This window comes from Salmo salar, chromosome 16 (assembly GCF_965601325.2).
Source record: "Salmo salar chromosome 16, fSalSal1, whole genome shotgun sequence".
Taxonomy (NCBI): Eukaryota; Metazoa; Chordata; class Actinopteri; order Salmoniformes; family Salmonidae; genus Salmo; species Salmo salar.
The window spans coordinates 69,381,066-69,399,894 of record NC_138306.1 but is presented as its reverse complement, the minus strand read 5'-3'; the positions used below and the strand labels follow the sequence as shown (position 1 = coordinate 69,399,894).

The following is an 18,829-nucleotide window of genomic DNA, read 5'->3' as shown; positions in this document are numbered from 1 at the left end:
GCCTCTGTATATGATCTGCTTGGGTTTGTGGCACCCTTTGTCCTGGCAGGGAAGCAGATCTTGCAGCAGATGTGTCATGACAAGATCGACTGGGGTGACCCCATTCCAGATGACCTACGTTTCCAGTGAGAATTCTGGCTCCAAGGTCTACAAAAGTTGTCGGAAGTAAGGATCCAACGAGGCTACTTGCCATCAAGTTTCAAGGAAGTGCAGCGTTATGAGCTCCATCACTTCTCCGATGCTAGTACCTCAGGTTATGGAGAGTACTCATACCTCAGAACAATCAGCACAGCAGGAGAAGTTCATTGCTCCCTAGTTATGGGGAAGTCGAGAGTCGCCCCTTCCAAGATTACGACCATACCACGACTGGAACTTTCAACAGCGGTGGTAGCTGTTCGAACAAGTGACATGCTCAAAAGGGAGCTAGAGATACAAGGTCTACAGGAATACTTCTGGACAGACTCGAAGGTAGTTCTTAGCTATATCAACAATGAAGCCAGAAGATTCTATGTCTTTGTAACTAACCGTATCCAACGCATTAAGCAAAGCACAGATCCCGAACAATGGAGATATGTGACCTCTGAAGAGAATCCTGCAGATCATGCTTCCAGAGGTCTCACATCAGAACAGCTCATGGCTTCCAACTGGTTCACAGGTCCAGACTTTCTTTGGCAAGAAGAACTTCCCAAAGGACAAGTCAAGGGGGGAGAGTTCTCAGACAATGACCCAGAGCTGCAGAAATCCCTGGTCCATGATACCCAGGCAAAGGAAGAAAGATCGTTACTAGATCACCTTCACAAGTTCTCAGACTGGGCAAGAGTGGTAAAAGCTATTGCCAGGCTCAAATGACGTGTCAAGGAAGCCATAGGCTTAAAATTGAGGTCCAATGAAGCTACAAGCATAGAAGAAAGGAGAGAGGCAGAGCTCACCATTATAAGGATGGTTCAATAAGCAGCCTTCTCCCATGAGATACACAACCTTAGGCACCAAAAAACATCAAGACCAAAGATAAAGCAAGCAAGTTGCATAAATTCAGTCCATTTCTGGATGAGCAAGGTATCCTCAGGGTGGGAGGTCGCTTGGCTCATGCAACTCTTCATTCCCACATGAAGCATCCTGCAATCCTGCCAAGAGATAACCACTTGTCAGTGTTGCTCGTCAAGCACTATCATGAAAGAGTACGACACCAAGGACGTGGAAATTCAGAAGATGTACAGAAGAGCAAAGGATGGCAGATCTTCCGAAGGAATGCATGGAGACCACGCCTCCCTTCACACACTGCGGGATGGACTGCTTTGGATCTTTCTATGCCAAGGACGGAAGAAGAGAGTTAAAGCGTTATGGGCTCCTACTCACTTGCATGGGCTCTCGAGCAGTTCACATTGAAATGCTTGATGACTTAACCACCGATGCCTTTATCAATGCCCTGTGTTCATTCATCGCCATACGTGGCAATGTTCGTCAAATCAGATGTGATCAAGGCAGCAACTTCATTGGCGCAAGACGCGAGTTTGTGGACGCCCGGAAAGACATGGATCAAGAACGATTGAAGGAACTTGGATGCGAGTTTATCATGAACACCCGATCTTCAAATCACATGGGTGGTGTTTGGGAAAGGCAAATCCGCACGATACGAAGTGTCTTGACATCCATTCTTGATCAGTCAGACGGAAGACTCGACAGCGCTTCTCTGCGTACCTTTCTCTATGAAGTCATGGCGATTTTAAATAGTAGGCCCCTAACTACGGAATATCTGAATGATCCATTAGGTCCAGAACCGCTCACACCAAATCACATCTTGACAATGAAGTCCACAATTATCTTACCACCACCTGGACAGTTCATCAAGGAAGATCTTTATCTCCGCAAGAGATGGCGCAGAGTACAATTCTTAGCCAATGAATACTGGACAAGGTGGAAGAAAGAGTACCTCCTAAACCTCCAACACAGGCAGAAATGGAATAAAGACAGAAGAAACGCAAGTATTAATGACATTGTCATATTGCACGATGATACTGCACCACGCAACCAGTGGAAATTGGCAAAGGTTACAGAAGTGTACCCGGGACAGGATGGCCGGGTGAGAAGATGCAAGTTACTGACCTGGATGAGAGAGGTAAACGCATCACCAAACCCACCTATCTGGAGAGGCCCATCCATAAGACAGTCACCCTCCTGGAAGCCGATCAAAAAACCTGCATACCCCTTTCACAGAAATCACAGGTGATTGGTGAGAGTGTAACTGACAATTAATCTGAAAGTCTATGTCGTTGTTTTTTGTTTGAATTGTTTACGTGTTCGCTATGCGGGGGAAATGATAAGACAAGTGGAACTACGTGGCTAATAACTGTTGTAACGGGGATCATTATCGTAGCAACACACCTTTGGGGGTGAAGGCATTCCCGCGCGGTGTTAGCTAAGTTTTCATGTTACCGGGTGTAGTTCGTAAAGGTTGATATGTGTATGTTAGGATGAAGCGTGAATTCATGCCAGGAATAATAAGTGTCAAGTTTGTAATAAGCAGCCAATGAGGTATTTTTTCCTTTATTCGTGTGTTTAATCTGATACTGTTATAGCTCCGGCTAAACCGTTTATGTATGTAAGCACTTCAGAGTTATACCAAGCTAATAAGTCACTCATAAGACAAGAAGGTGTAAGAGTGTGCTTAAACTGTATTTTCATTTACTTTATAGTCCTCACGGAAGGTGATAATTCTGACTAAACTACAGAATAAAGCCGCCAGTTAAAATCAAGGAACGGTTGTGTTGATGCATTGATTTTATATCTCTGCGGGAATGACTATACGTTGGGGCACCCTTGCCAGAGCTTCTAAATGAACCATGGGGCTTTATGTCTCACTGAAGGGGATTTTAGGCCTGGTGAATCAGCATTCAACGAGAGACTGACAGACAATGTCATTTTGGCTACATTTACACAGGCAGTCCAATTTTTATATTTTTCTCAACTAATTGTTATTTTGATCAGTCACATTAGCCCATTCATTTAACATATTTTTCAGAGCTGACTGATTGGACAAAAGGCCAATTACAAAACTAAAAAATCTAAACTCAGCCTTAGAGAGACACATAGAATCGGTTTCTAAATTCCTTACGCCTGCAGCAGCCCCTTCTGAAGTGCATGTTATCTTGTTTAACGCCTAAAACTATTTTCCTAAAAGTTTATTTGTTGAAAAGCCATAACAATCACATCTTCAATGTGTTCTGGTGTAATTGTATTCCCCTCCAAGACGCTTCAAATAAGCAGCAAGACTCATTGTGAGAAACAGTGTAGAATAGCATTAGAGGGGAGGTTTTCAATCATGGCCGCTTTGTATTCATACCGCTCTCTAGGTGTTTTTATTCATGAGTTTTAAATTGTGATCTCTTATTTTCTTTGCCAGCCTTTATCAGGTCAGAATGAAAACCAGCGGTGACTATCTCTAAAGTGGGCAGTCTGGGCTTTTGTCTATGATATTAGAAACGCGCACACAGAGATATTGCTAACTCCAGGAGAAGCCCAATCATGCTCGCAGAGGACACATCAGACTTTCTGCTGACTGTTGACCAAAGATACTTATTTCGCTGACATTTTCCACCAGCCTTGTTATAACATTTATGTCAACTATACTTCATTCTCCTCTTTTGTATGAGGAGCCAGTCTGGCCCTCTCTCCCCAGACAGATCCGTAGTGGGAGAAAGCTAAAGGCTCAATTTTTTTTTAAACATATGTTGCACTTGCAATGTGTTGAAATGCACCATCAAGGTATATTTGAAGACATCTGATAGAATATCCCTCTATTGCTTAGCGCCCCATCCGTCTGTGTTGCCTCTAAATGGCAAAACAGTGCTATGTAAAGGAAAGAGTATTGCGTAAAGACTTGCCCACTGCCTACATTACGACAGCACTGGGTTGTTTGTCACCGCACACACCAAGAAGACAGAGGAAGACCCTGACACAGCTGATCTCTCTTACCCACAGATCTGAGCTGTATCACCCGTCAAAGGTCTAATCGATAGTTTCTTATACCATAGAGAAACCCACATCCTGCACCATCCTCTACTTTCTTTCCTGCGTGAAGCAAATGATTGTTGTGCTTGTTAGCACCTGCTTGTTCATGACTGACTGCAGTGAAACGTGTACTTCCACGTGTGTGCATGAATGAATGGCAAGAAGCAGCTTGGTTATAATTGGTCTCTGCACCAAACTCCTTATTGCTTTTCGTAGCATGATAATTGAAGGTGGTGACAATGTAAAGTGTATGATAGTGTGGTACGCAAAGTGGACGGCAGAAAGTAGCATTATACGGTACAGTTAATTTAGTCCCTCACCTACTGCGGAGGAGAATGTAGAATCTTGGGTGTGAGAAATGTGCATTACAAATTAAACAAATTATTATTATTTAATGGAAAGACATTATAATGGTAAAACTAGTTTGTACAAGGCTAGACAGTGAAACAGTGACAATGTTCTGAAGACCTGGTTAATAGTGGTCACGAATGGGTTGTCATATTCCAACACAATTATAGTTGTCATTAGAGAAACCTAATAATGTAATCTTTGAGAGAAAAACTCAAATGAAGGTCTATTGCATTAGTATTGTCTGTAATAATGGAATTACAACAGTCGGGGGTCATTGGAAGTTGGGAGCGGCAGAATTATTATGAAACAGGTGCGTGGGTGGGTGCTTTGTCCACTTACAGTTGAAGTCGGAAGTTTACATACACTTAGGTTAGAGTCATTAAAACTCGTTTTTCAACCACTCCACAAATTTCATGTTAACAAACTATAGTTTTGGCAAGTCGGTTAGGACATCTACTTTGTGCATGACACAAGTAATTTTTCCAACAATTGTTTACAGACAGATTATTTCACTTATAATTCACTGTATCACAATTCCAGTGGGTCAGAAGTTTACATACACTAAGTTGACTGTGCCTTTAAACAGCTTGGAAAATTCCAGAAGATTATGTCATGGCTTTAGAAGCTTCTGATAGGCTAATTGACATCATTTGAGTCAATTGGAGGTGTTCCTCTGGATGTATTTCAACGCCTACCTTAAAACTCAGTGCCTCTTTGCTTGACATCATGGGAAAATGATGTAGATATATTGAAGCAACATCTCAAGACATCAGTCAGGAAGTTAAAGCTTGGTCGCAAATGGGTCTTCCAATGGACAATGACCCCAAGCATACTTCCAAAGTTGTGGCAAAATGGCTTAAGGTCAACAAAGTCAAGGTATTGGAGTGGCCATCACAAAGCCCTGACCTCAATCCTATAGAAAATTTGTGGGCAGAACTGAAAAAACGTGTGTGAGCAAGGAGGCCTACAAACCTGACTCAGTTACACCAGCTCTGTCAGGAGGAATGGGCCAGAATTCACCCAACTTATTGTGGGAAGCTTGTGGAAGGCTACCTGAAACATTTGACCCAAGTTGAACAATTTCAAGGCAATGCTATTAAATACTAATTGAGTGTATGTAAACTTTTGACCCACTGGGAATGTGATGAAAGAATTAAAAGCTGAAATAAATAATTCTCTACTATTATTCTGACATTTCACATTCTTAAAATAAAGTGGTGATCCTAACTGACCTAAAACAGGGAATTTTTACTAGGATTAAATGTCAGGAATTGTGAAAAACTGAGTTTAAATGTATTTGGCTAAGGTGTATGTAAACTTCCAACTTCAACTGTAGATGTCAACGTTAATCGATGAAACCACTTCAATGTTTTCCATTCTGCCTTAGCCTACATCTATCTGTGTGGAAGTTACAGAAATAGTAAATGCAGGGACATCTCCCTGTGATATTCATTTTCCAGACGGTTCAATAAGTTGAGCAAGGTCCACATGTACGTACTGTATCTGGTGGTGAATAATAAGAAAAGCCTTAGCCGCTGGAGGTCACTGAAATTTCAAGCTAGGCTCCGAGACAGGATATTTCACAGCCTCTGTCACCCTGTGTCTCTCATTTAAACGTGGTGCACGGCTGTGTCGGGCATCCCTCGCTCCCTCACTCTCTTCCTCCATCTCTCTCTCCCAGTGTGAGGCTGACCTAACTAGACCAATGTCTCATTTACAGACAAGCCTTAACTCCCCAACAAAGGAGGTTGGCATTTTAAGACTCCCGAGGTCATTAAACTGCCTTTTGAAGAAAAATAAATAAATAAAATCAAAAATGTTATTATAAATATTGTATTTGTCTATTACATATTGAAAACAGAATGGCGAGTCTGTTGCTTCAGAAGCACTATTTTTGGTCACAACTCTTTATTTGCATTTCACATGGGCAGAATATACAATCACTCTTCACAGAAGACCAATTAAGGGAGACCATCAAAAAAATTACCCATAATACCCCAATTCTGTTAAACATGTCTACCTGTTAGTTCAATGCCTTACACGTTCAAGATAAACATCAAATCAGAAGGAGAAAAAAAGCTGTATCATTATCATTTAATTTAACCACTATCTTTTAATTTGAAGGATGAATTATGACATACTTCTTACGTTATCCTCTTTACAAAGCTTTTCAATAATTATAATGGCCAATGAATAAATTAAATAAAATACAATTGTATTAGAATAATGAGAGTAAATTATTAGATATGTTTCTGAAATCTATTTACATTTCATAAATGCTGTATTTCAAAAAGAATGGTCTTCCCTTCAGTCTCTGTGCTGCCTTTTCATCGGAATAAATAATTCATCAATTGACAATAGAATCGGCTGAAAAGAAAGGCAAAGTAGATGACTGTAAAGCTACTGTTAGGCTAATACTGACTATGACTGGCAAAAGCCCATGGCACAAGAACCAAGAAAGAAACACTAGCCAACATAAATAAATACCCCATCATGTATTTCCTACTGAACTGTTGTCTGTACTCTTTTGTCAAATGAACTCCACATTGTCACTTCAACATTCAGTAGTCATATACACTCTGATATACGTGAGTGACGTCAGTTTTAGGGGTCAATAGAAACATTTCGACCAGTCACTCACTCCAATGGTTCATGTGGATCATTTTATACAATCCAAAATATTGTAGTTGTGCTTGTGCGCTCTCTGGTACTTTCAAGTGACAATCCATCAGATAGGAAACATCAATAGAAAGAGAGAGAAAATGATTTCAGTAAGACATAAAAGTATGAGCAATATTTGTACATGATGTATTGTTGAGTAAATGTATCCATCAACTATGCCTCTCCACTTATAGCTAAGTGATCCATTCCACAACACGCCGTACGTGGTGAGCGTTCCGTGAGTCAATGTGTTGCAAAGGACGTATGCTGCTGAATGAGCATTATACTAACATCATCAATAGTTCCAGATGAGCAACTACACTAAAAAGCTCCTCTAAGCAGTTTTAGCAGGTAGCTACAATAACCAATACTTATATCTGACCTTCCCGCAATGACAGCCACATATCTCATGTCTGTACAGAAAATTGAATAATATGCATCCCTGCATTGAAATGTCCTTAATGTGAACTTGTGAATCAGTTATGAATAATGGAACTGCATAATCTCTACAACTAAAAAGCTGAACTATACTATAAGGACTGTTGAATGACTTCAAATATACTTGAAGAATGACACCTCAAAAAGTTTTTAAAGTTGAAACTGGATGTTGATACAGATTATTATTATCATCCTGTAAATGACTACAGCTAATAACAGGTTATTGAATACACTACCGTTCAAAAGTTTGGGGTCACTTACAAATGTCCTTGTTTTTTGAAAGAAAAGCACATTTTTTTAACCATTAATATACATCAAATTGATCAGAAATACAGTGTAGACATTGTTAATGTTGTAAATGACTATTGTAGCTGGAAACGGCAGATTTTTAACGGATTATCTACATAGGCATACAGAGGCCCATTTGTCAGCAACCATCACTCCTGTGTTCCAATGGCACATTGTGTTAGCTAATCCGAGTTTATCATTTTCAAAGGCTAATTGATCATTAGAAAACCCTTTTGCAATTATGTTAGCACAGCTGAAAACGGTTGTGCTGATTAAAGAAGCAATTAAACTGGCCTTCTTTAGACTAGTTGAGTGTCTGGAGCATCAGCATTTGTGGGTTCGATTACAGGCTTAAAATGTCCAGAAACAAAGAAGTTTCTTCTTAAACTCGTCAGTCTATTTTTGTTCTGAGAAATGAAGGCTACTCTGGGATACTGGCCTTCTAGGCGAAGTTCCTCTGTCCAGTGTCTGTGTTCTTTTGCCCATCTTAATCTTTTCTTTTTACTGGCCATTCTGAGATATGGCTTTTTCTTTGCAACTCTGCCTAGAAGGCCAGCATCCCGGAGTCGCCTCTTCACATTAAATAGTACTGCGGGTACTATTTAATAAAACTGCCAGTTGAGGATCTGTGTTCTCAAACTAGACACCCTAATGTTCTTGTCCTCTTGCTCAGTTTTACACCGGGGCCTCTCACTCCTCTTTCTATTCTGGTTAGAGCCAGTTTGCTCTGTTCTGTAAAGTGAGTAGTACACAGCGTTGTACGAGATCTTCAGTTTCTTGGCAATTTCTCGCATGCCTTCATTTCTCAGAACAAGAATAGACTGACGAGTTTAAGAAGAAAGTTCTTTGTTTCTGGACATTTTAAGCCTGTTATCGAACTCACAAATGCTGATACTCCAGATACTCAACTAGTCTAAAGAAGGCCAGTTTAATTGCTTCTTTAATCAGCACAACCGTTTTCAGCTGTGCTAACATAATTGCAAAAGGGTTTTCTAATGATCAATTAGCCTTTTAAAATGATAAACTCGGATTAGCTAACACAATGTGCCATTGGAACACAGGAGTGATGGTTGCTGATAATGGGCCTCTGCACGCCTATGTAGATATTCCGTAAAAAAGCTGCCGTTTTCAGCTACAATAGTCATTTACAACATTAACAATGTCTACACTGTATTTCTGATCAATTTGATGTTATTTTAATGGACAAAAAATGTGCTTTTCTTTAAAAAACAAGGACATTTCTAAGTGACCCCAAACTTTTGAATGGTAGTGTATGTCAATTTATATAACGTTTAAAAAGAAATCCCTTGTGTCTTTCAGCAATATTTGAAGTCCAAGAAAGTAATTGCGTATATACAGATGTAGGATCTTAATTTGATCGCCCTGTTTTTGCAGGGAATTTTCTGCACAGCAGGAAAAGCAAACTTGTTGTGTATTCAAGGTTTTTAAAGGCTTCTAAAGTTGTATTTTCCACTTTAAAATGTTGGTTTGCCTAAACAAAAAATGTATCAACCCCTACGAAAATGTCCATTAATTATAACCCACAATATAATTCACATTTCTGTAGGATTAGTTGCTGTAGGAATATTTTCCTGCTGTGAGAAACTGGTCAAATTAAGATCACACATCTCTACTTACAAATGATATAAGACATGAGATCCAGCAGTTAGTACTTACTGTAACAAGAACTTGTACGAGTAGTAAATGATGCAGACATCTAAGTATATCTCCAAAATCCCTACAACTCACTGCTCAATGTCCTCAACTGTCAGTGCCATCTCTACACTCAGATCCATGAGTTAACACAATTCTCACAGCTAAACGGCTGCTGAGTACTCACTGACTATGATCACGTCTGGCTCCTAATCATCAGGAGTATTGATCTGAAGCGTTCGATCTTCCTATAAACAGGAGAACACCGACGTTGATGAGGTCAGTGCCCATTGCCCCCAATAGGGACCCTACGGAGTAAGCAAAGGGTGATTGGAGGGCAAGGGAGGGACAAAGAAGAAGGAGGCAATGGCAAGCATTCAGTTCTCAAAAACTCTAAACACCAGGATTATAAAAGGGGATCCTTCCAAAGAGTCTGAAGCTCTTGAGTATCCAATCCAAAGGTGACGATGTAGAGTCCACAGGAGGCTGCTGAGGGGAGAACGGCTCATAATAATGGCCGGAACAGAGCAAATGGAATGCCATCAAACACCTGGAAACCATGTGCTTGATGTGTTTGATACCATTCCAGTCATTCTGATCCTGTCATTACCACAAGCCGTTCTCCCCAATTAAGGTGCCACTAACCTCCTGTGATAGTCTCTTATGTATGGGATTCCTCTCCAAAGATGACACTAGAGTCTGATGTAGCCAATACACTACGTATGGTTATGTACTCTCATAATACTCTAGTGTTATCTTCGGGTAGAGGAGGGGACAAATGGACGCCTCTAGGTCTATGCCAGAGAGAGGGAGACCAGCGAGAGGGACACCAGAAGAAAAAGAAGGGAGGAAATTGAAGATGTTGCGGCGGATGGGACCGGGCGGTTCTTCTTCCGGGGCCCATTGCAGAGCGGTGTGTTACAGCAGGAGATGCACACAGAGTTGATCCTTCCAGTGCAGAACTGCTGATAGCCTGATGAGGATATGAGGCATGCCCCGGACGAGGCACAGGACTTGCGGTAAAATATGCCTGAAGAAGGAGAGAGAAGTGGTCAGGGATAGTGCAAAGCTATACAGGAAGTCCAGGTCAAGGTATATGAGGTAGTGACACCGTTGGTGAAACTGAGCCAAGTCTCATAGCAAACTGAGGTAGCACAAACACTGGGGAAGGGAGGGGTAAAAGTACGTAAACTGTCATTTTTGTTTTGTTTTCATGAATGTGTGTCTGTTTTATGTTATGCCTGGCCTATGCCATGTCTCTCACCCTTTTACATCGCATGTTCTTGTACGTAAAGCAAATATCTGTGAAAATCAGACAAAGCAATATCTAATCTACCTTTTTTCACAAATAAACAGGAATAACAATTACACATCAAGAAAATGTGGTGATTTGAACATATTTGCCTTAGGATCTTAGCCAAGTGAGAAATTCTTGAGACATACAGTATATTGTAATTCAGTGCCATTTGCAATTTAACAGAACTTTATCCTGATCAATACTGGAATGGTTCATATTACTGGGAGGTGATCCTCTAAGTGCCTAGAACCTTTGTAGAGCCGTTGTAAAAATAAAACATTGAGAATGTCATCTCGACATAGAATATAATGCTCTCAAACTATGGAACAACTGCAACAAAACTATGCTTTGATTTATATGGTGGCGAGAGAATGCACATGAATAAGAGTGTTTTGATTTCATGGAAATGTTGTTGTGCCATTAGTCTTACCATAGGAGGTGGTAAGAAAGCCTGCGTCTCCCTGCCTGATAAATGAACACCTTGCAGGGACTCAACTCCCATTTCTCCCTACTCCTTCCTAGGAAATAGACACTGCGCTTTTGGACACAAACAAATCCAAGGTGACCCTGGAGATGCGACTCAAGCTCCACTGAATCTATAAGCATCAGTACTTGTTATAAGCATATATGGACGCTTATAATATCTTAATACAAGGTTTATCATGTGTTCTCTGCTGAAATTTGTCAACAGACTGCAAAGAGCTGTAATTATGAGAAGGGGTTCATAAGTGCTTAAGACATGTCTTACATTGCATTATAACTGTGGCATAATGCGTTATACCTGTCGACGTTAAGTGAAGTGTTACGAAAAGTTCAAATGAAAGCGTAGAGAGGAAATAGATGAAAGAGGTAGATGAAAGGGGGGGAAGAGAACTGCTAGTCACGTTAAAAGTTACATCAAAACTTTGCTGCTCTAATTTACTCGTCTTTCTCTTGAAATAATAACAGATGAGCTGTCAGACGAAGTGTAAATTTGTAAATGCAAGACAATATTCTTGTTTTGTCTCAAAGATGTCAGACAAGCCTTCAAGACAAAAGTAGACCATTTCAGTCTGCACCAGCCCCTGATTACTGCTATTAAGTTTGACAGAGTTAACAATGCAACTTCAGCTTAATCAACCCTCTGCTTTGTTCCATACTTCATCACTATGCACATTTAGAACTGACAGTAAAACAAACCAAGTTCCCAAACCTTTGTTGGGGGGAGGAATGGGTACAGACTAAGCTGGCACCAATTCACGTGCAAAAGCCAACTTTCCCTGAGGATTACGTTACAGATGTCTTCACATATCATAAACACATTATGCAAGTGTTTCTTTCCGCCGATAACATTGTGGTAATTCGCAAATTCATTATTTGTGATAAATTGAGGTTGCTGCATATAAAGATAATTAGTTAGGCTCCTGGTCTCAGGCTGACATTATATGAAATGATCAAATTAAGGAACACATTCATTACCAACATTGCTAGAAGGTTTCATGTTAGAATAAAAGTTTGCATGAATTTTCTGTTTATCTGCTTACAGAAGCACATAAGAATCCCTTTGCCAACATCGCATTTGAATCAAATGACTCAGAAGACCTTTCTAAAGAGTGCAGAGGCTGGAAAAGATTTGTGAATATATTGTAAGCATGTGCATTTCACACAAAAGTGAATCCTTATCTTAAGGTTATTCAAACCATTACACAACAGTACATTTGTTCATGACATTATTGCCGTAGATTATTGCCTTTGAGTGATGAATCTTGTTAACCATCATGTTCAGAGACATAGTTTGGGCATAAAACACTCGCTAAGGACAATCTTGCTTTGGCGGTCTTGGTAAAAACAATGTATGCTCTTGTAATTGGAAGCATACATTTGATCACAAATGACATACTGTACATAACATTGGATGTGGTAGGATCAATAGGCCTAGTGTATTTGAAGGGCGTTCTCTCATAAACCCTCTTGTTGTGTTCGTTTCATGTTAATTCATTCTGTGTTCCGGGTCCAAAATGACCGCCCCCATTAAAGCTGATTAGAAATCCATAATGATACATATATTATCACCTAATTTTATGTCATATCTTTTTAGCAACTTAAGTTCTTGTGAACATTACAAGTTTTGAACTTCTATTTGCTATTTATGGCTTGTAGGCCTCGTTGACCTGAGCTCATACAACTCGTTTATGAGTAAAAAAGCATAATGTATGGATTATTTTGACAATAACAAATACTCAGATGAAACATAGTGTTCTATTTATCTCAGACTACTTTGTGTCAAAGTTTAACAAGGACTCTCTCCTCCTCACCAGTGTTATGATCAAAGATATGATCAAGAGCCTCACATACAGTATATCGTTTGGTCATTGTGCTGCCACAGAATGAATTGTGAGCAAGGCCTCAAAAAAGCTTTTTATACCAGAGCCTGAGAAAAGTTCTATATATTATTGGAACAATGTTGCGATTGTTTGTGAGAATGCCAACAGGTGTGGTTCCTGTTGGGAAAGATTCTATTGGGGAAAGGTTCCCGTCGGGGTTGCCATGGAAGCCAAAGAAGGGGAGTGAGGTGTGTGTGTGTGTGTGTGTGTGTGTGTGTGTGTGTGTGTGTGTGTGTGTGTGTGTGTGTGTGCGCGCGCGCGTGCGTGCTCAAACACACATGCATGTGGGGGTCTGGGAGAGGAAGTGTGTCCATCTGATGAATGGGCATGTGCCTGAACTCAATTTTATACACTAATTGTATTCTCACCCATTCATTTCTAATGACCGGTCATTTCTGACCAGGAACATCACAGGTGTACAAAAGTTAAATAAAACACCCAAAATTTTATGAAAATCATCAACATTTATTTTGTGAGTTCAGTTGCCCTGTGTGGACAAAGTCATGGAACCTTATGACAATCAGATTAAATGAACTACATTTATCGGAGAGAAAACTTGTAAATAGGTCCAATTTGACCGGAACACAGCTGGAGGGTTAAGCAATAAGGCACGAAGGGGTGTGGTGTATGGGCAATATACCACTGCTAACGGCTGTTCTTATGCACAGCGCAACGCAGAGTGCCTGGATACAGCCTTTAATTGTGGTATATTGGCCATATACCACAAACCCCCCGAGGTGTCTTGTTGCTATTATAAACGGGTTACCAATGTAATTACAGCAGTACCAACAAATGTCTGATATACCACGGCTGTCAGACAATCAGCATTCAGAGCTCGAACCACCCAGTTTATAATAAAAAATATTGCATGGATCAACTGAGTACAGCAAACAGCAACCAAGGGGTTAACCACCCTTTGGGATAATCCCATTAAAATAATATGAGCCATAAACCATGAATGAACTATGGTAATAGCCTCTTCATCTATGGAGATTCTTTGATAGGTCCCAATTGATGTAGTGGGCATACGTATAGGCCTAGTTTATGATCTCATTTGTTGACGTTACAAGGAGACCCTATAGATCAGTTGCACTAAATTCAGAGATAGAGAGGAAGTACATGAAAGAGGAAAATATATCTTATTTAGGTCACATGTTAAAAGTGTCACAGTCCGGTGTGGCTTGGTTTTACATGGTACGGTAGGTGTCAGAGAAGGCAGTGTGCCCTGGGGTGGTCTAGCTGCAGACCACATTTATATTGTGTCGGCGTGGGTTCGAATCCGGCCCACACCCTTCTGACACAAAACAGATCCCCCAACCTCCCTGTCTCTCTCTCTCTCACTGGTCTCTGTCGTCAGACTGAACCTCACGCTCTGCTGTGGCGGAGATACAGCGGCAGTGAGAAGGTACTACTCTCCCACTATCTCTATCCAATAAAGAGCAAATGATGAAAGGAATGGGATTGCTCAGAAGACGCTGTTTTCTTACCATCCTTCTTCACCAGTACCTCTTTCTGACACATGTCCTGCACGTTGACCGTGCAGTTGACAATGAACTCCGGCGTGGAGCATTCATTGTTCTTCACCTCCTCACACTGGTAACACTGGATCTGGAGAGCATAACCTGTACAAGAGAGAGACAGGAAGAACCACAAGGGTAAAAAAAAAAAAGTCCACAAGAACAGTTCACCAGTATCTGGCATATATCTCATTATCTCATTAGTCTATGAATGTTGGTCAAGAGAGACTAGAGGCAAATTCTTTCAAATTTGTTTGGCTGTGCTTGATTGAGCTTTCCCGGCACAATGGAACCAATGGAGTAGTCAGAAAAGTGCAGAGCAACCCCACTCAACTAGCACTCCAGACGGGCTCGATCAAAACGCTGAAACTATTTGAAAGATTAGGCCTAAAATCTCATTTGAAAGATTTGAAAATGTTATGCTGTGCACCCAGGTCTGCAGTTCAGTCATTAGTCTTATCCCTTGTTCATCTGGAGCCTTTCAGCCTCCCATGTTTTCCTCCCAGCTAATCAAGAATAAGTGTTTTCGTGATCTATTGCCATTACCACAGATCAGGAACTGTATCCTCGAGGAGAGACAAATGCATCTTTGAAATGAAAAAGTCTCTTTGCTGGCATTTTGAAAGTCAACTTGATCCCTATTTGCAAGACTGGATCTCCTTGATGAATAACACATGTGAAGATTATCTCAAAGAGCATTTAATGTGGGAGAGACGATGTTGACGCTATCCTTACACATGCGGACATGTTACAAATATCAGACAATAGGACTTTGAGCTAATATGATGACATTTCTGTACCCCACCACAGGAAGCACTGATGAGTCACACAAACACATACTTCTCTGACTGCATACACGTTTGTCATGACAACAAAGAAACACAGCAGAGAGGAGTTGTTTAGTGCACAAACAGATCTGGAGTCAGGATAAAGGGATTTTGACTGAAAATAATGAACAAATACGTTTCAACAATATAAATCCATACTCTCATTTACTTGCCAACTAAACTTAATATAGAGCCGTCAGACATAATTGTGTGTGGAAGCTGGGCATACTGTATCTGTGCAGGGAAAAAGGCCACTCAACTTTACCCACTAAAATAATAATTGCCATTCTGACTACTACAGGTCCAAACAATCAAGCCAGAGTGTTTCAGACAAAGTGCTTTATCCACACACTCAATGAAGCAGTTGCTCCAGCACTGACTTAAAATGAGATGAATTCATTCTAACTTGACTCATTGGAATTAAATTGAAATTGAGATTAACAGATGGTTGGCTATTCATGCAAAGTTGTTTCACAGGGAAGAAAAATCTAGAGAATTTAATCGAGGATACCGATGGATAGCACAATCTGATTCAGGGTTTACACATGGGGGTTTAGCAGAAACATGCATGACTGTGCAATGAAAAACAATCATTCAAAATGTTCTCAAGTGCCACAGTTTCAGGTCATTTGTTCTCCGTGACAGTTAGTACTGTGTTCTAATTATTGAAATGGCGACAGTCATTCATCTCCCAGTCTGACAGCGCCATCAAGTACAAATTAAATTGAAAAGGATCCAAAACAAAAATCAGAGTGTAATTACTTTAAAAAAAGATAAATGCTTCAAAACTCCATCCATCAACCGAGCAATAGAGTCTCATAAAGTGCCTAAACACATTCTACACTGTAATGTATTTGTCCTCTATAAACCACTGGCTATTGATACTATATATAATTAACATTTAGGCAAGCATAAAGTTATGTACATATTGTCTATACTGTTCATATTGTTCTTCAATACAGTTTTCACTGAGATAAAAACATCCTCAAGTTATTTAGAAGTAATTTCTGCTAACAGCGAAGATGATGTTTAAGGAGTGAGTATGTTAACCAAATGCAGCACATCCAACTCAGAACGAAGAGAACATTTGTATGTTATTTACACCAGAGGCATTTTTTGGCGAGATCAAGTTCTTACACGCCACTGTTCATATGCCATGTGCAATGTGTTGAACTGGAAATATGGACTGGAAAAGCTCTGAGCGGCTGATTGTCACATCATTCTGATGATATAATCGGTGGATGTATGTTGGAATGACAATGCGGACTACTCCACTGACATAAGATTATCATTGTCATTTTACCTGAACCTTTTTTTAACAACTACATTACCACCGTTTGTATACGTTATTACCAAATCATTGCTATAAGGTGACCCATGTGGATTGAGAAATCAGTTTATTTGCCGTCATCTATCGTAAATGCTGTATTTTCCTTCCACAGTCATCTGAAGTGAGACAGCTTTGTTATTCTCTGCATATTTAGTGATATTAATATTCATCACAGGTGTTCATGGAGTGGTAGATCAGCTCCTTTAACACCCACTAAAAAATGGTGCTTGAGTTTATTACATTCACCTGAGCTGACAACTGTTGATCAATCAAGTTCCTTATCACTTGAGCTTGATGGAATGCCTACACCTGTAAAATAAAATGTTGAATTGCATCTGTGTTGTCAATTAGAGAGCTATTAATTAGCTATTGATAATGAGTGGCCTAAACATGTCCTTCTGCTTTATAAAATGTGTGAATACATTCTTCACCTGTAATGGTGTCTAGTCATGTTTAGTAGCAATTAATCGGAATATTCAATAGCCGAATTAGCATGCCATGTAGGGCAATTGTGAGATCAGAACGACGCTCCAAATATGGAATAACGTTCAATGTCACGCTCTATTATTTGTCACGCATTATTTGTCAGAGCATGTCACGCTCTATTATTTAACGTTTACATTTTTAAACAATATCATTCAATTCAAGCAAAGATATGTAAAATAGTAGCCTAAATCACATTTTGAAAAATTGCCTTTGCACAAGTGATATGCGCAATAGTTTTACAGACGCAATTATGACCTAAGGTGACATATTTTCTCTAGCTGGAGCGCAAGTGTCATTACAAATGTTAAATACAAGAATCTGTGTCACAATTTCTTATTCCAAGACAGTTATAAATGCATTTAACGAGATGATTTGATCTGCAATGGTAACCTCCTGCGCGCCTGCCTCACTGTTGGCATTACCAGACCTCTATTGGACTTCTGAAAACGATTTAATTGTTTTCATCCGACAAAAAAAAGCTCCCCAAAATCATTTAAACGTAATCCAAACTTGAATTAGATTGGAATACATGGAAACGTTGACACATCACTTGAGGAAATGCTCTCAGCATCAGAATACAACGCAGCAAGCCAACACATGTAAGATTACGCAGTCTCCAAAGTTTAGCATACCTGTTTTGAGGAAAATTCCAAGCAAAGTTGCATAAGTGAGAAGCAACATCCTCTCCCAAATGACACTATAGAGGAACACATCAGACCAGGTGAACTTAAAACGAAAGCAAAACCCTTAGATGGATCCGTGGCATCAATGTGTGAGAGCACATTCTGCTGCGAGGAATGTGATGCGCAGCGCTGAACGAGGGCGAGCTCTGCGGTTAGAGAGACTACGTTGCGGAATTCCAGTGAAATTGGATGAGGATAAATCGTAAAACGTACCACGTGATGAAAGATCGTGGCATGGAAGCAATTCTTCAATCACTCATATCCTACACACGCAGATCAGTGACTGTTTAATTGCCTCCAAATATGAAATGGTCACCATTGGATAGGCTTTTGGACATGGAGTGCACCGTTGGCAGCCATGCACATTTAACCAGATTTAGAAAGGCTACTATTCATTAAATACATTTGTTGAGATCATCTTATGGATCTTCTGTGTCTGTTATGGATCTTGTATGTTTCAGTTAGAGAGAGAGAGAGATGGGAGATGGGAGAGAGAGCGAGAGAGAATGTTTGGAAGTCACTCTTGGGTGGCTGAATTAATTACTTTTATTTATAGTCACATAATTACCCATCAAGAGACTCTAATTGTTATAAATACCCCTGCTTTATAAGCACTGTCAAAGAGAGTGAAGCTCAGTGAACACAGGCTATACGTTTAACACGTTTTGTAGTTGAAGACTATGACATGAGCTTTACGGCAAGCATTTGAAGGCAGGACTTGGCTCAAACCTTCCCTTGCCATTATTAACAATTCCCTGCTCTAGCCTACTTACCGATATTTCAGTTACACATTTATGAGCGCAATGGCAAAGATCAGCGAAGATCTCACTGTTCCTTATGACTACAGTACCTTACATTTGACTACAGTATATGATACTGAACGCACACGCACACACACAAACGTCAACCTCCAACAGTTACGGAAGC

General features: G+C 40.1%; 1 protein-coding gene across 1 annotated transcript; it reads right to left on the bottom strand.

Annotated features, from left to right (window-relative positions):
* Positions 1-8,942: 8,942 nt before the first annotated feature.
* Positions 8,943-18,193, bottom strand: LOC106574457 (ly6/PLAUR domain-containing protein 1). Its single transcript, XM_014150354.3, has 3 exons — positions 17,852-18,193; positions 14,547-14,681; positions 8,943-10,429 (listed from the first exon to the last, which is right to left on the bottom strand). The coding sequence occupies exons 1-3, from the start codon at positions 17,898-17,900 to the stop codon at positions 10,194-10,196; spliced, it is 420 nt and encodes a 139-aa protein (XP_014005829.1). The 5' UTR covers positions 17,901-18,193; the 3' UTR covers positions 8,943-10,193.
* Between the last annotated feature and the right edge of the window lie 636 nt (positions 18,194-18,829).

Coding starts and splice junctions, on each gene's coding strand:
- LOC106574457 (XM_014150354.3), bottom strand. CDS start 17,900: ATGTTGCTTCTCACTTATGCAACTTTGCTTGGAATTTTCCTCAAAACA. Junction 14,682..17,851: donor TGGAATTTTCCTCAAAACAG/GTATGCTAAACT, acceptor TCTCTTGTACAG/GTTATGCTCTCCAGATCCAG. Junction 10,430..14,546: donor GGTACTGGTGAAGAAGGATG/GTAAGAAAACAG, acceptor CTCCTTCTTCAG/GCATATTTTACCGCAAGTCC.